We start from the raw sequence: 14,708 nt of genomic DNA on the forward strand, positions 1-14,708 counted from the left end.
AATTGTACAAGCTACCACCCTTGAGAAAATATTCATTGATGAAAAATTACCTTCACTTGTTTTACAGAAGTGGAGGGAAATGGCCAAAACACTTTACTACAAAAGTCTGTCAAGAGCATGTTTCTCAAAATGCATTACTTCTGACATATTTTCAATGACAAAATATGGCCTTCTAAAAAACTACGAAACACATACCATTTCATCTGCAAGGATACCATTGATGCCATTCTCATACAAAGAAATGAGCCAATTCAATCCTCGGACCTGATAATCTCTCAGTTTACCCCATTTTACATCTAAAAATAAAAGAAAAAACACAATGCGTATTTTAAAAATACAAGAAATAAAGAAAAGCAGTCCCTTTGATCTGATACTCAGGTACTCGGGTATAACTTGGATCTGCACCAAGTTTACTCTCACTTTTCTGTCTTCAATTTTTCAAGTCAATAGAGGCAACCACTGTGATCTCAAGCAGAGAAGAAGCAGGTGGACACAGGGAGAATAACCCAGTGTAAAAAATATGACTGTAAAGCATCAGATTACCTACCCCAATCACTCAGTTCCTATGTTACCAATATATACTGGTACTAGAGACTCTCTTTCCTCTTTATATCCTTTTTTAATGTTATCACAAATGTTTTTAAACCAAGTGTTTTCATCTTCCATAATAACCTAGAGACATTCTCTGGGGATTTAGTTTTCCTCCTAACAAAGGGGAAATAAGACAAGATATACAGAAATTGTTTTTCCTTTACCTTTCTAAGTTACGTTTTTAACAGGTTCAAAAGAGACAATATCTCTTCTGGGTTTTACTATACATTTCCCACCCGAATAATTACTAAGTATGTATATCAAAATCACCAGTTTTTTAAATTTTTTTTTTAATCTTTTTTTTTTTTTTTAATGTTTTATTTATTTCTAGGAGAGAGAGAGAGAGAGAGACAGTGTGAGCAGGGGAGGGTCAGAGAGAGAGGGAGTCACAGACTCTGAAACAGGCTCCAGGCTCCGAGCTGGCAGTCAGCACAGAGGCCGACGCAGGGCTCGAACCCACGAACCGCGAGATCATGACCTAACCGAAAGTCGGACGCTTAACCGACTAAGCCACCCAGGTGCCCCCACCACAGTTTTTTTTTAAAAATATGCACATCTGTACCCTATCATCTTTCAAATAACACTGCTTTCTGGTAAAACTGGCTACAATGTAGAAATTTGAGAAAGTAACAACCCAAATAATTCAAATTTCCTTCCTCCTTTGAACCGAACATCTGACTCTATTCTCTAACTTCATGAAAAGAAATGGAAACTGGGTACTCCACAGCCAAANGCAGGGGAGGGTCGGAGAGAGAGGGAGACACAGACTCCGAAATAGGCTCCAGGCTCTGGGCTGGCAGTCAGCACAGAGCCCGACGTGGGGCTCGAACCCACGAACCGCGAGATCATGACCTAAGCGAAAGTCAAACGCTTAACTGACTAAGCCACCCAGGCGCCCCAGATTGCTGAATTTCTAACCAGATCCTGTCTTGCCTGAAGTTTGACCTGCTAAGAGTTAAAGTTACAGTTCATTTAAATAACAAGTCCAAATTGTAGGTCCTATATTGACCTTTATAAATTTTTGCTGTTGTTAACCACCACTATGATCACACAAACGAGTTATCCAGGAAGACAGAGAAACGAGATCAGAAAAAAAAAAGGTCAAGCTTCAGTAAAGACTAATGTGCTACCACACAATCAGGGTTATATATAAGTAAAACTTAAACCTGGTTAACCAGGTTTTCTTTTGGAAAACCATTAAAAACAAATGTTTCAGAAAAAAAAATTTTAAACTAACTTCATACAAAATCCTGAGATCAGTTAACAGAAGTCTTCACGAAGTGCTTTTCTTTACACATTAAGTTTTCTTATCTGGGGCAAATATAAGGCAAAATCCATTCCTAGTTTTACATATACATTCAGACAACAATAAACACAGTGGCATTTTATGCCCCTTTGAAATACAGCACCATTATTAATATACTACCATTTCCATCCAAAAAACCCTGAATTTTCACATTCAGTAAGTATCAAAAGATTACTAAAAATTCCCTTTATAAATTACAGCCAAAACAAATCCAAAACATTAACCAAACAATGTTTCAAAGGGGATTCTTGAAAAAATCAAGTAGTTATAAATACATATAACATACATGATGGAGAGTCTTCAAATCTAGTGCAAACATTGGTTGCTTTAGAGCTTTCTGTTAATAGTTCTTCATCCTCCTCTTGCTCTGTTCTACGATGTCGGTAGCTGTCAAGTTCATGATAAAATCAACTGATTAGCACTTTAAACTACCAGCTACTATTTCAACATAACAGTCAAAATGGCTGACCCAGATTCCACAATAATTTTCAATAGGCATTTACATTAAGACCAGAAAAGTGAACAGTAGGTATTAGTAAATTTAAACCTGAAATGTTTTACATGGCTTTCTAAAATATATATGATGCAATTACGACAACAGTGTAACAACTGAAGTAATGTGATAATCTCATTTCAAGGAGCTACACAGTCAGAAAGATCTCCTAATTTGTAATTTAAAGGTACTTTTTAAAGTATGTTTGCCAGGAGGGAAAAAAATCTAAAGATCAACATTTTAAAAACTACAGCCTTCAAAAGGACAAGACTGTGTCATCTGGGACAACATGAATGGACCCAGAGGATATTAAGTGAAGTAAGTCAGATTGAGAAAGACAAATACCACAGGACTTCACTCATAAATGAATCCTTAAAAAAAATAAAAAGTAGAATCAGAACTATAAAAAAAACAGAGAACTGAGTTGTCAGATGGAAAAGGGTGGGGCACTAAGGCAAAATGGGTGAATGGAAGAGAGAGATCTAGGCCTCCAGTTATGCAAAGAGTATGTCACAGAAATGAAAAGCAAGGCACAGGAATGCAATCGATAATATTATGACAGCCATGCAATGGAACAAATGGTAGCTATACTTATGGGGAACATAGCATAATGTATAAACTTGTCCTATCAATTAAGCTGTACACTCAAAACTAATGTCCACTATGTCAACTATACTCAAAAACAAAAATAAAACTACGACTATCACTGTGGTCATAATATAGGATAATGTACAGTTGTGGGATCACTGCTGCACACCTGAAGTAATGTAACAATGTGTGTCAACTATCCCTCTATTAAAAATAAATACACTTTAAAATACTTAAAATCAGGGCGCCTGGGTGGCTTAGTCGGTTAAGCGTCCGACTTTCGCTTAAGTCATGATCTCGCGGTTCGTGGGTTCGAGCCCCGCGTCGGGCTCTGTGCTGACCGCCAGCTCAGAGCCTGGAGCCTGTTTCAGAGTCTGTGTCTCCCTCTCTCTCTGACCCTCCCCTGCTCACGCTGTCTCTCTCTCTCTCTCTCTCTCTCCTAGAAATAAGTAAAAATATTTTAAAAAATTAAAATAAAATACTTAAAATCTACAACATTCAGCAAAAGCTGCAGAATATGCAGCACAGAAACCTAGCGCTTAAGCAGTGACTCTTCATTTGAGATTTCATCAGAATCACTCAAAGCTTATTACAAATGCTACAAATTCTACATCCCAAGAGAACTGGAAACAGCCTCTTAAAAACAAATTTTTTGCAGTTTTAATATTGCCAAATTTCTTAATCTCTAAAGGGCTCAGATTAGTAAAAGTACTTATTCTCCAATTATGAAGCTTCCAATTTTGAACCTTCATACTTCCAACAAATATTTTAAGTTAGAAAACAGTAGATTATGCCACTCTTGTAACCTCTAAATCTAAGCTCTAGTGTGATCTCTACCAAAACTACATGCTTGATGGAAGTGGGTAATAAGCCTTCTCAGAAAAGCATTCCTCAGAAACTCAGACCAAGGCAGTAAATATATGCAAGAATTTTCTTGTTTTATGTGCTTCAAAGTAGAATGTCTTAGTTATGTTATTTTTCATACTTCTCTGCATTTTAACCCTATAAATCTTAGTACAAAGATCTACCCTAAATTCCAATTTATTCTCCATAAACTAGGAAAGAGCTTTTTTTTTTTTTTTAAATGTTTATTATTTTGAGAGAAAGGGGAGGGGCAGAGAGAGAAGGAGAGAATCCCAAGCAGGCTCTGCTTTCAATGCAGAGCACTGTGTTGATCTCAGGAACTGTTAAGATCATGACCTGAGCTAAAAATCAAGAGTCAGATGCTTAACTGACTGAGCCACCCAGGTACTCACAACCTGGAAAGAACTTTACCTGGAAAGAACTTTAACTTTCTTTCTTTCTTTCTTTTTTTTTTTTAAATAAATCTCCTCAGTCTATCATCAAGATGATTATTATGGTCATAAAGCTGAAGATAAAGGCTGGCATGTGCTTATTACTTTGAAATGAAGGTTAACTGAGTATAACTGCAGGTGACAGATTAAAAAATATATATATGTGTCCTTATACTTAAAGACAGTACTATCGCCCTAATTACTTCGCATAAGCTAACTTTCCATTTAAGATGGTCTGAAGAGTAAAGAAGAAATGTGCTAAACCAAGACTCCTTTTCCGCAATAATACTTGTAAGACCAAGCTAAACAATATATTATATATTTACTATAGAATACCTTTATGTTATGTGATCTTAAATACAAGTGTTTCTTTTCATGACATCATATTAACTATACCATAAAAATATCCATTACAGTAGTTCATATTTCCAGAGCATGACATCTGATGCTATTTAAATAGCTGAAACTTCTCAAGTCTGAACAATTTAAATACATCAAAAGTGCAAGGGTCTCTCTTATAAAATTTCTTAAGTATTAAAACAAAAGCACTCTGATTACACACAATGGATAAGAAGATATATTAGATGAGTGGAATATTCCCAGCAAGAATCAGATAGTATGCTTATGTTTTTGATCATAATCCCTTCAAGATACAGCTCACGTTTTAATGTTTCTGTAAACTGTGTAGTAAATTTAACATTACTGGTGAGTTTGTATTTTCCTCTTTTAAATGTATTTAATTACTGATTACTTTTCATTTTTCACCTTAGGAATTACATGGTCATTTCAGAGAACTGAGATTGCCCTAAATCTATTAATATTAAATCTATTAGTTATTACTTAGTAAACATCCTAATTATCCAACCACAAAAATTCCAAGACAGTATTTATAAACCAAACATGTAAGAGATATTTTACACATTTTAAACAACCACCTACGAGCAGGATACAATCTGATACTTTATAAAAGGACAACGAAGTAATAAAAATTTTAAACAAACTACTGTCTTATAAATTGATGCATGTTTGTGGTTTATGATTACGGCCTATCCCAAATCAGACCTAAAGTCAAACTTGGACTATTCTAATTACTTCTAAGGATGTGAAACAGGGTGCTTAAGCTCTGCATTTGTTCTCTCTCCAAGGAATGGATGACATCTGAATTCCATAAACAGTATAATGCTGTAAAAGCTAAGCTGTTATTCTTAATTATTTGTACACATATGGCTACATCCTGTCAAGCCAACTGGAGCCAAATAAATAATAGCCTAAAACAATTTTCTTAATGAAGTGATTTTATGTTTCTAAAAAGATTCTCAAAAATAAATTTGTTTCAACTATGAAGTACAAACTATTACTCACTCGCCAACTGATAGCAAGTTTTGTTTCTCATCCTTTTTTATTCGTGGGCGCCCTGGTTTCATCTTCAAAGGTGAGGTTGGAGTCTTCTGAGCAGCGGGCTGAATGAAATGTGCAAACAGTTCTGTCTGCTTTAATAAATACTCAAATCTATTTGCTCGGTCGGTTTGCTGCAAAAAGTTAGGACACATTTTATCAGAATATTAATATAACTTCAGAAATCAAAGTTTCAAAATGCCTCTATACAATAAACTCAGCAATAAAAAGGAACTATTGAGACATGCAACAACACAGATGAGTTTCAAAAGCATTATACTTAAAAAAATAAAAATAAAAAAGCATTAGCACTATACAAAGTGAAAGAAGCCATACACAGACTGCATACTATGATTCTACTTACATGAAATTATAGCTAGTGATAGAAAGCAGATCTGGAATGTTCAAGGGTATAAGGACAAGAGCAAATTTTGGGCGAAATAATAACACTGCTCTAGATCATGACTATAATGTGGCTAACTGCATAAATTTGCCAAAACTCACTGATTTAAACTTAAAATTGTTGTGTGTCAATTATATAGCAATATAGTTGACCACAAAATACTTAAAAATTAAGACATTTTTCAGTATAAGTGAATTTATTCAGAAATGGAAAAAAATGCATTGGTCATTCATCAGTTAAGCTGTGCCAAATTTTAAAAAGGCATCAGGTTGAAAAACATCTATTAAAGTGCTCCTGACTGGCTCAGTCAGCAGAGCACGCAACTCTTAATCTCACAGTCATGAGTTCAAGCCCCACACTGGGCGCAGAGCTTACTTTAAAACAAAAACTATGAACTTTAAGTTCATGAAATATTCATTAACCCAATGCAGTTATTAATACTATTTCTTCCTGTCATGTCTAACACCTGCCACTTTGAAATCTTCTCTATTACCACACTAAGAGAATGGAAGAATTTGAACCAAAAGAACTTAAGTTCACTGAAATCAGCATACTTCTCCATGAAAATTCCTCGTAGACGAAAAGCTTCAATTTTTTATTTTTGAAAATTACAAGCTATTTTATAATTTTTTTAAGTTTACTTATTTTGAGAGAGAGAGCACGGTGCACAAGAGAGCACGTGCAAGGCGGGTAGGGGCAGAGAGACAGAGAGAGGAGACCAAGAATCCAAGCACACTCTGCACTGTGAGCCTAGAGCTCGACATGGGGCTCGATCTCACAAACCATGAGATCATGACCAAATTTAAGAGTTGGATGTTTAACCAAGAGAGCCACCCAAGCACCCCATGAAGATTAAAAACTATTTTTAAAGTATGGATAAGATACTTAAATATAACTTACAGTATTTCATTTGTTTATCTGTATATAATAAAAAAAGGTAAGCAACTAGAAGATGCTGAGACTGAAAAAATCTTATTCACTTATTATAATTACATTTGGAATCAAGATAAATTAAGCTCTGGAAATTAATTCAGATAGGTCAGAGTTTTTCTGCAGTATTCCAAAATCACTAAATATCCTTCACTTCTTTCAAGTTTTCAATCAACATTATCTTCTTAAATAGCTTTTCAACTGAACAACTACTTTTATGTTTCTACCAGAAGAGGCACATTTGTTCATTAAATTTCAGTATCAAAAATAAACATAAGGCATTATTTAAGATTGTCAGAAGGTGATAAATACTCAGAAAACAAAGCAGGAAAAAAGAACTGGGAAGTGGAAATGGTACTAAAATTTTAACCGGGATGACCAGAAAAGTCCTAAGACATGATGCTTCAACAGAGAAGGGGGTACCCTCCACCCCCATTCTTAGATCTTATCACGTCTCTAATGCTCAAAAAGCTTTAAAGGCTATAGATGTCTTAAGATTTTCAAAGTACTTCACGACCCATCAGAGCAAAAATATCCAAGACCTTCTACATGATCAAGTTTTGAGAACTACTACCTTAAGGAATTAAGTACAAATTTCACCAAAGTTCTACACAAGAGTCAATGACTTTAAAATTCTCACTACTTGTTCATTCAAGTGGTAGTGGGATTATAAACTAGTTGCAAAGAACCAAGGAGGAGTTCTGAACATTTACAGAATAAGCTTTCAATAGAATTGCGGCAAACACTGAAGGGAAAACAGGCAAAGGCCTTGGTTGAGAATGAGAATATATATTAATATAAAATGATTTCAGATCTTCCAGAGAAAAAAACAGATCCTTAAAAAGTAAAAATAGAGTAAGATTAAAAACCTAAAGGACATGAGTCATAAAATCGAATGGATGGTTAAAATCAATAGCTTTAAACCAGTTTCTTTCTCTGAAACAGAAGGAAATGACACAAAGCAGTATAGGCCATGCATGTCTGGAAATAGAGGAAATAAACTAAAGAAAAGCCTGTAATTCTTTGTGGAGGAAAACTGAAAATAAGGCTGTGGCTGAAATGGAATAGAAAGTTTAACCAGAAAAGTAAAGCTTTAAGATGGCTAAATAGGATTGTTGAGCAATAATACTGAAAGCCTGAGAGTAAAAACCATAAATTAATTCTGGTACCAATCAACACTATTATTTAGTTTTCTCAAGTAGTATTCAAGATCCTTGATTCAAGAATAAAGAGTGGATACTGAGACTTACTTACCTACAGCTAGGAACTAGCAGATGACAGGGGAGCTTGATTAAAAAAGAAAATGTTAGTCAAGACCATGATGTTGAAAAAGGAAATGACTAGGAGACTGAAACATTTGGAAAAAATGTATGAAGAGATCTAGAAGAGGTCCGATAATAAGAAAGGAAGCAAATACAGAAGCCAACGAAATAACCCACTGCAAGAGAAGAAAAATGAATGAGAGCAATGAGGAAAAAAGAGAGGTATTTATATTAAGCTTGCAATATTATTAAAATTATGAAGTACTGCTATGGACAGCTTGGGTATATATTAAGAGGAACTGTCACTGACTGAGATAACACTAAGTAGATGTGTGAGGCAGAGAATAAATTCAATTTTGTACATTCCTGAGTATAAGGTACCACAGGGACTTAAATGTCCAACAAAAAATGAAAATACAATGGTTGGAAGCATCTGGGCTAGAGGTAAATATTGAGAAAAAAATCAGTTTAAAGAAAACCAATGATAAAGTTGCTGACTGGCTAGTCAGTACAGCATTTGATACTTGATCTTGGGGTTGTATGTTCAAGCCCCACAGTGGATGCAGAGATTACCTAGAAATAAAACCTAAAAAAAAAAAAGAGAAAAGAAAAGAAAAGAAAAGAAAAGAAAACCAGGATCAACGATCAAACTATTCAAGAAGAAATGTTAGAGTACAATGGTAAACAAATGCAGAATACACACATCTCAAATAACTACTTCTCTGGTCTTTTACTCTTCTCACTAATACTAAATCATAAAATAAAGGAAGGTAACATAACCCATATATTTACATGATATTATTATGTGCGTTTATGTAATACTTCTGTATTTGCTTTATGTAGACTAACAACAAAAGTTACAGTATCCCATGTTACACATACTTCAACCGAATATCTATACCTCAACTATAAGAATTAAATGCAGAAGTTTGGCCCATTCAATCACCTAATGAAAAGTAATTAAAGACTCTATTCATATACCTAGAGCATACCATTTTTTCTTCATAGGTAGGATCTGGTTCTTGGATTTCTTTTTGCTTTCCAGGAGATGCATCATCAAATACTTCCTGGTAGGAAAGAAAAATCATGGATTGTTCTTCAAAAATAATCAACACACCATTATTAAACTAATTTCTGCTGAAAACACATTTTAAGCAATATCCTTCTACTGCAAACTTGCTAGATATTCAAAGGGCTGTCATCTAACCTGATAGGATATCTTGATGAAATTAAATGCTACAATGATAACCTATTTAACCCAAATATGTAAACTACATGGCTGCTGGCCAAGATTAAAACAATGCAAGATTATTATCTACATCATCCTAGAATAATAGGATAACTTTCAACAAATCTGTTTCTGTTTTGTATTCAACAATTATCAAACCAATCAAACAGTATATAATATGAAGAAATCATGTTCCTTTTAACTATAAAACTGCAGTATCCACTGTGCTTATACATAACTATAAACCTGAAAAATAGCATCATTAGTCATGCTGATTTCCATCTTCTGGAAAAATACAAAAAAATTAATGCATCCTAAATCAAAAACTTTTTAACAACCTGATTCCTAAATTGGTAATAAATATCCTATTCCTATGAATTTACTCACCCTGACATTCAAAATGCTGCAACAAAAAACAGCAACAACAACTACACTGCAAAAGTTCCACTCACCCATCAAAAGAGAAAACTAAGAACAGTTGGTAAAAGTATAATTTTCATTAACAATATAAAAATCTGGGCTTGGTACTATATATTATAATAAAGCTACCTGTGATTAAAAAATTGAGGGGCTGGAGCTGGTATAGTACTAGACTTAAGAGATCAAATAACCTAAATTCTAGTCTAACTTCAGTGCTAATACCTTTTAGGCACCTGTGTAACCTTAACTTAAGCTCATCACAAATCTCTGGTTTCCACAAGTAAAAAGGATAAAGCCACCTATGAGCCTACTTCACAAAATGGTATTGGATATCATGAAAGGTCAAAATACACCCTAAAAAAATAAACTGTTTTCCAACGACAGTCATGCTTTCTTTCATAGTTTAAAAAAAAAAAAAGAAAAAAAAAAGGATTTGAACTCCAAGACTCTCTCTGCCCCTTCTGCTGGCATTTAGTGTACTTATCAACTACTCTAGTCAACAGCGAAAAAGGCAAAGACAGATTCCATCTATAATGCCAAAAAGATCGTAATAAACAAAAACTGAAATTACTCCCTGGATTTATTAGTACCCAAGCAAAAATGAAAACAAAGTTTTGTCAGCCTTGTCAAAAAATTTATGAATACAAGATTTCATTTATTTTCTAATTTTGAAAAACACCCACCCTAAATTCTACTTTCAAATTTAAGATTGCCAAATATATTACATACATGTGCTCAAATCTGGTTTTTATCAGCAACCCTCAATGATTTCCAAATTCAGTTCAGAAAAAAGACTGAAGGTACATTTACTTAAAAAAAATTTTTTTAATCACACAGATTTAAACATACAGAGAAAAAAAATCAAGATTAAAACTAATCAGTGAAGAAACTGAGAAAAGATGAAATCACTGACGTTCCTGTACTGAGAAGCTTAAAATAACTAAGTCATTCTTCAAGAAATGAAATTGTCAAACATGCCTCTAGAAAGAATATGACAGGGTAAAATATGGGGGAAATGCATCAGTTTCAGAGCCGGACCTGGATTCTATCACAGGTTTTACTTATCAGAAGACTCAATTTCCTCATACAGTAAATAAAAATACCCTGGACTTCATTTGGTACTGGTTGTCACATCAATGTCCATACTTAAATTCCACTTTCATTTAAAAATAGCAACTAAAAGCCAAGTTAGGCTTTATTACTCTGCTTTCTGATATTCAAATAACATCTCTAAATGAAACATTGGTTGTTATTCAAAAATTTGAATGACAGACTCGTGAGAAGTTTACAAAATCCATGGACAGCCCTGTGCACTAAATTGTCCATTTACACACAATTGCTTTCAGTGTCACGGATCTTCAAACCCTCTATACCATGGAGCTGGAATCCAAGTTATGAAACAGCCCCCGTAATCCCAAAGAACCATTTCAAACCTTAAGAAAAGTAAGGCAACACTAGAGTGGAATTTGAAACAAATCTCAAATCACTTACAAGTACAGAATATCCATGTTCTACTGCACTAAAACCTACCCTCGCCACTAAAAATTCTCTCATTAACTATTAACATAATGTCACTTCACCCTAGATTAGACCTTGGGTGCCCAAGTAAAACTTTGCTGTGTCAAGCGCTTCAATGGTAAACTGCACTTCCATTTACTGATTGTGTTACTTTTGCATCAAGGACCATTTTTTAAAGCAGTGTTACTTTCACTCCCTGTATCTTAAGGATGGAAAAATCCCACAAATCTCTGGGCTACGACTATAAAATATCTCAAAAACAGATCGAAGGCCAGGAATAAAATTTGGAAGGAGCAAGCAATCACTTCGTTCCCAGACATCGCACAGTCTTGGAGCATCCCCAAGAGACCCGCCTGGCAACTCCCCAAACTTTACACCCCCGCAGCACTGTCACCATCCCCTGGCCAACCCCAGTCCTTAAAGCAAGCTCAGCAGCGAGCGGTACCAATTTTCAGAAAAATAAAAATAAAAAATAAAAGGCCAAGGCCTCAAAAGAGGAATTGCGCTGGATTGAAAGCTAACCGCCCCAGACTCGCTAATTCATCCATCCCCCGACTCAAATTAAATGAGGGTCCAAGACGGCTGCTGCTACCTCGGTCGCTTCCCTCCCAAAGGAACAGTGTCTGGGAGGAGCCTCCTTTCCCTTCACCCGAGCAGCTGCGCCCCGCTTATCCCCACTGCGCACTCGGCCATCCAGCTCTAGCCATTGTTTCTGCCCAGAACAGATACCGCCCCCACAAGGACCGGAATGAAGAAAAGGAGGCCTGGATCCTCGGATGCGCCGCTTTTAAACGCCTTCCCCACCCGGTGCATCCTTCCCTCACTACTAAGTGGCACCTCCCTCGCCCATCCCGCAACTTTAGTGGAAACTAAAACCTAGAATCGGATGGGCCAGGGAATCATGGGAGTCCACCGGGGGAAAAAACAAAAAACAAAAACGGGTAGGTCCCTCTCGACCTCAGTAATCACTAACATCTGTTTAATAAGAGGGTTCGAAGATTTGGCAAGATTCGCTAAACAGACAAATAATGGAAATGCGAAACGCCAGAAATCCATAGGAGTTTCTGGGCAGGTTAAGCACAAGGGCGCGAGAATCCCTTCGGATCCAAAGGGTCTGAGGCCGACTCTGAGCGCAGAAGGGGTGGAGTAGCGCTCTGCGTCTGAGCACTAAAATCTGGTTGAGGGAACCAGCTCCACCTCCCCACTGCACCCTCTCCCCGCGCCGCAAGCCACTCTCACCTCCATCTCGGAGTCCGCGGGGCCCGAGCTGGCCGCGGAGGGAGCCGCCTGGGCCGCGACGCCCTCGGGGCCGCCTTTGTTGCCGCTGTTGCTCACGTTGCTGGCGGCCGAGGCTGCTGGCTTGGAAGGCGCGCTCTCGGGAGGCGGGGGTGGCGGAGGCTCGGCCGCGGACGACATGATGTTCCGTCTGCGTCACCCTCTGCTGCCAGAGGCCCGGCTCGGCAGAGATGAGGCCTAGGCCTGGGTGGCTACGTCGCAACGGGCTGACGGAAGAGCGAGAGGACCACCCGAATGCCCCGCTGCGCCGCGGCTCCGCCACGAGCCTGAGCCGGGCCCAGCAGCCTCCCGGTCTCGTCTTCCTCCTCTTCCGCGGGGCTCGGGATTCGACCGGCGCTTACCTCACGGCGGGAATCACGTCGACGAGAGTGGGCGGGGCCACCTGGGTCACCGAGGTCAGGGAAGGCGTGTTAGTTTACGGGAGGGCGGAGGATTGGGGTAAGGGGGAAATAAAGCGAAAGAGAGACCGACGCGGGGAACTAGATTCGCCGCCTCCTTTTCTTCCTCTGGTAGAAATCATCTAGCTTGCCAGCATCCAGGACAACTACCTACGCCACCGACTTTCAACCCTCGCGAGATTAATAGTTGGCTAATTGACTCGGTTCAGAGTGCGCTTGCGCGGTCTCCTCTCCTCACCCTTGGCCACGCCCCCTCTGGGCCCCCCAGCGGGCTCTGGGACGAGGAGTGGGCGGGGCCTCGAGGGAGATCTTGGAGACGTAGGTCCGTGCGTCGGCACTTCGGCGTGACGCGAATACAGTTCTTAACGGCTGTCCTCATTTGCCCTGGCCTGTGGGCCTGGCGGGGGTCGGTGGCACCCCCTGAAAACTTGCCCAGGTTTTGCGTCGTCTGTTGAAACGTGGAGGCCTGTGCCGACCTTAACACTTGTACCGGCTCCGCTTATAGGCATGACACCATGGTGTTGACGTTATGGTTATCCCAAGTGACGTTTTGTTTTCTCAGGAAAACTGTTGGTGTGATTTCTTTTTTTTTGTCTTCCCATGTTAGCTGTATCAGTCATTTCTAAATTGTTTCTACTTCGGTACATTTCCTCCAAATTTACATGCTAAACGAAAGCAAACTATGTGCACGCTGCCCTGCTAGTGAGAGACGAGTAATCAAAGGGAAAGGGCGGTGGGTTGTATCGTTCCTCGACCACCAAATACTAAGTGAAAAGTACATTCTGCTCTTCTCATAAATGTTTTGTACCCCGCCTTAGGCACTCTTGAACACAGCCTAAGAGTCTTGTGCATCCATCTACTACAGAATTTAAGCGCATTGTACTCTATTTGATAACAAATCTGCATATTACAGTAAAGTATTACTGCACTGCCCAAGTCTTTTATTCATTTTTGCATCCCCATGTCAATATTCCATTAGTGAATAGAGGAGACATGCTTTTCAGGAGGTAACGTTTGAGCTAACTGGTTAATTATGTTCAATTTCATACACGAAGGACCTCCTTAGAATGCATAGACTACCAACTTTTAACTAACTAAATGATAATTCTTTGAGATCTGGAAAATGTCCGCCAGCCCATTAGAAATGTTATTTCTAAGACTATAAAAAAAAAACTGGAAGGCTATATGACAGAAATACCTCCAATGACATTTAACATAGTCTTCACATGCAGTTGCAAAAAGCTAGCAACAGGCTGAATCCAGCATTGAACTGTTTTTAAAACTATACTGTACACCCACAAAATTAATCTTTTAGCAATGATTAACATAGAAGAATGTTTATTATATAGTGTTAACTGAAAAAAAATTAACAGTTCAAAAATATAGATAAAAATTGGAAGGATATACGTAAAAATATTGAAAGTATTGCTGGTATATATTTCCTAAGTCTTTTTTGTTTGTATTTTTTTTTTATTTTCCTAAAATGAATTTCTATATTATTATACTGAGAAAACTTATTTTTAGTATTAAAAAATGTTCTTTGGGGTGCCTCAGTCATTAGAGCATCCAACTCTTGATTTCAGTT

General features: G+C 37.6%; 1 protein-coding gene across 1 annotated transcript in view; it reads right to left on the bottom strand.

Annotated features, from left to right (window-relative positions):
• Window positions 1-13,231, bottom strand: part of SMARCA5 (SNF2 related chromatin remodeling ATPase 5) — a 36,010-nt gene extending 22,779 nt beyond the window's left edge. Inside the window, exons 1-5 of the mRNA XM_077755929.1 lie at window positions 12,669-13,231; window positions 9,256-9,330; window positions 5,636-5,802; window positions 2,184-2,284; window positions 196-296 (exon numbers count right to left, since the gene is read on the bottom strand). Coding sequence (XP_077612055.1) covers window positions 196-296; window positions 2,184-2,284; window positions 5,636-5,802; window positions 9,256-9,330; window positions 12,669-12,845 — 621 coding nt within the window. The 5' untranslated portion in view covers window positions 12,846-13,231. The remainder of the gene's footprint in view (window positions 1-195; window positions 297-2,183; window positions 2,285-5,635; window positions 5,803-9,255; window positions 9,331-12,668) is intronic.
• Window positions 13,232-14,708: the final 1,477 nt, after the last annotated feature.

The sequence above is a fragment of the Crocuta crocuta genome, unplaced genomic scaffold, assembly GCF_008692635.1.
Source record: "Crocuta crocuta isolate KB4526 unplaced genomic scaffold, BGI_CrCroc_1.0 scaffold112, whole genome shotgun sequence".
NCBI lineage: Eukaryota > Metazoa > Chordata > Mammalia > Carnivora > Hyaenidae > Crocuta > Crocuta crocuta.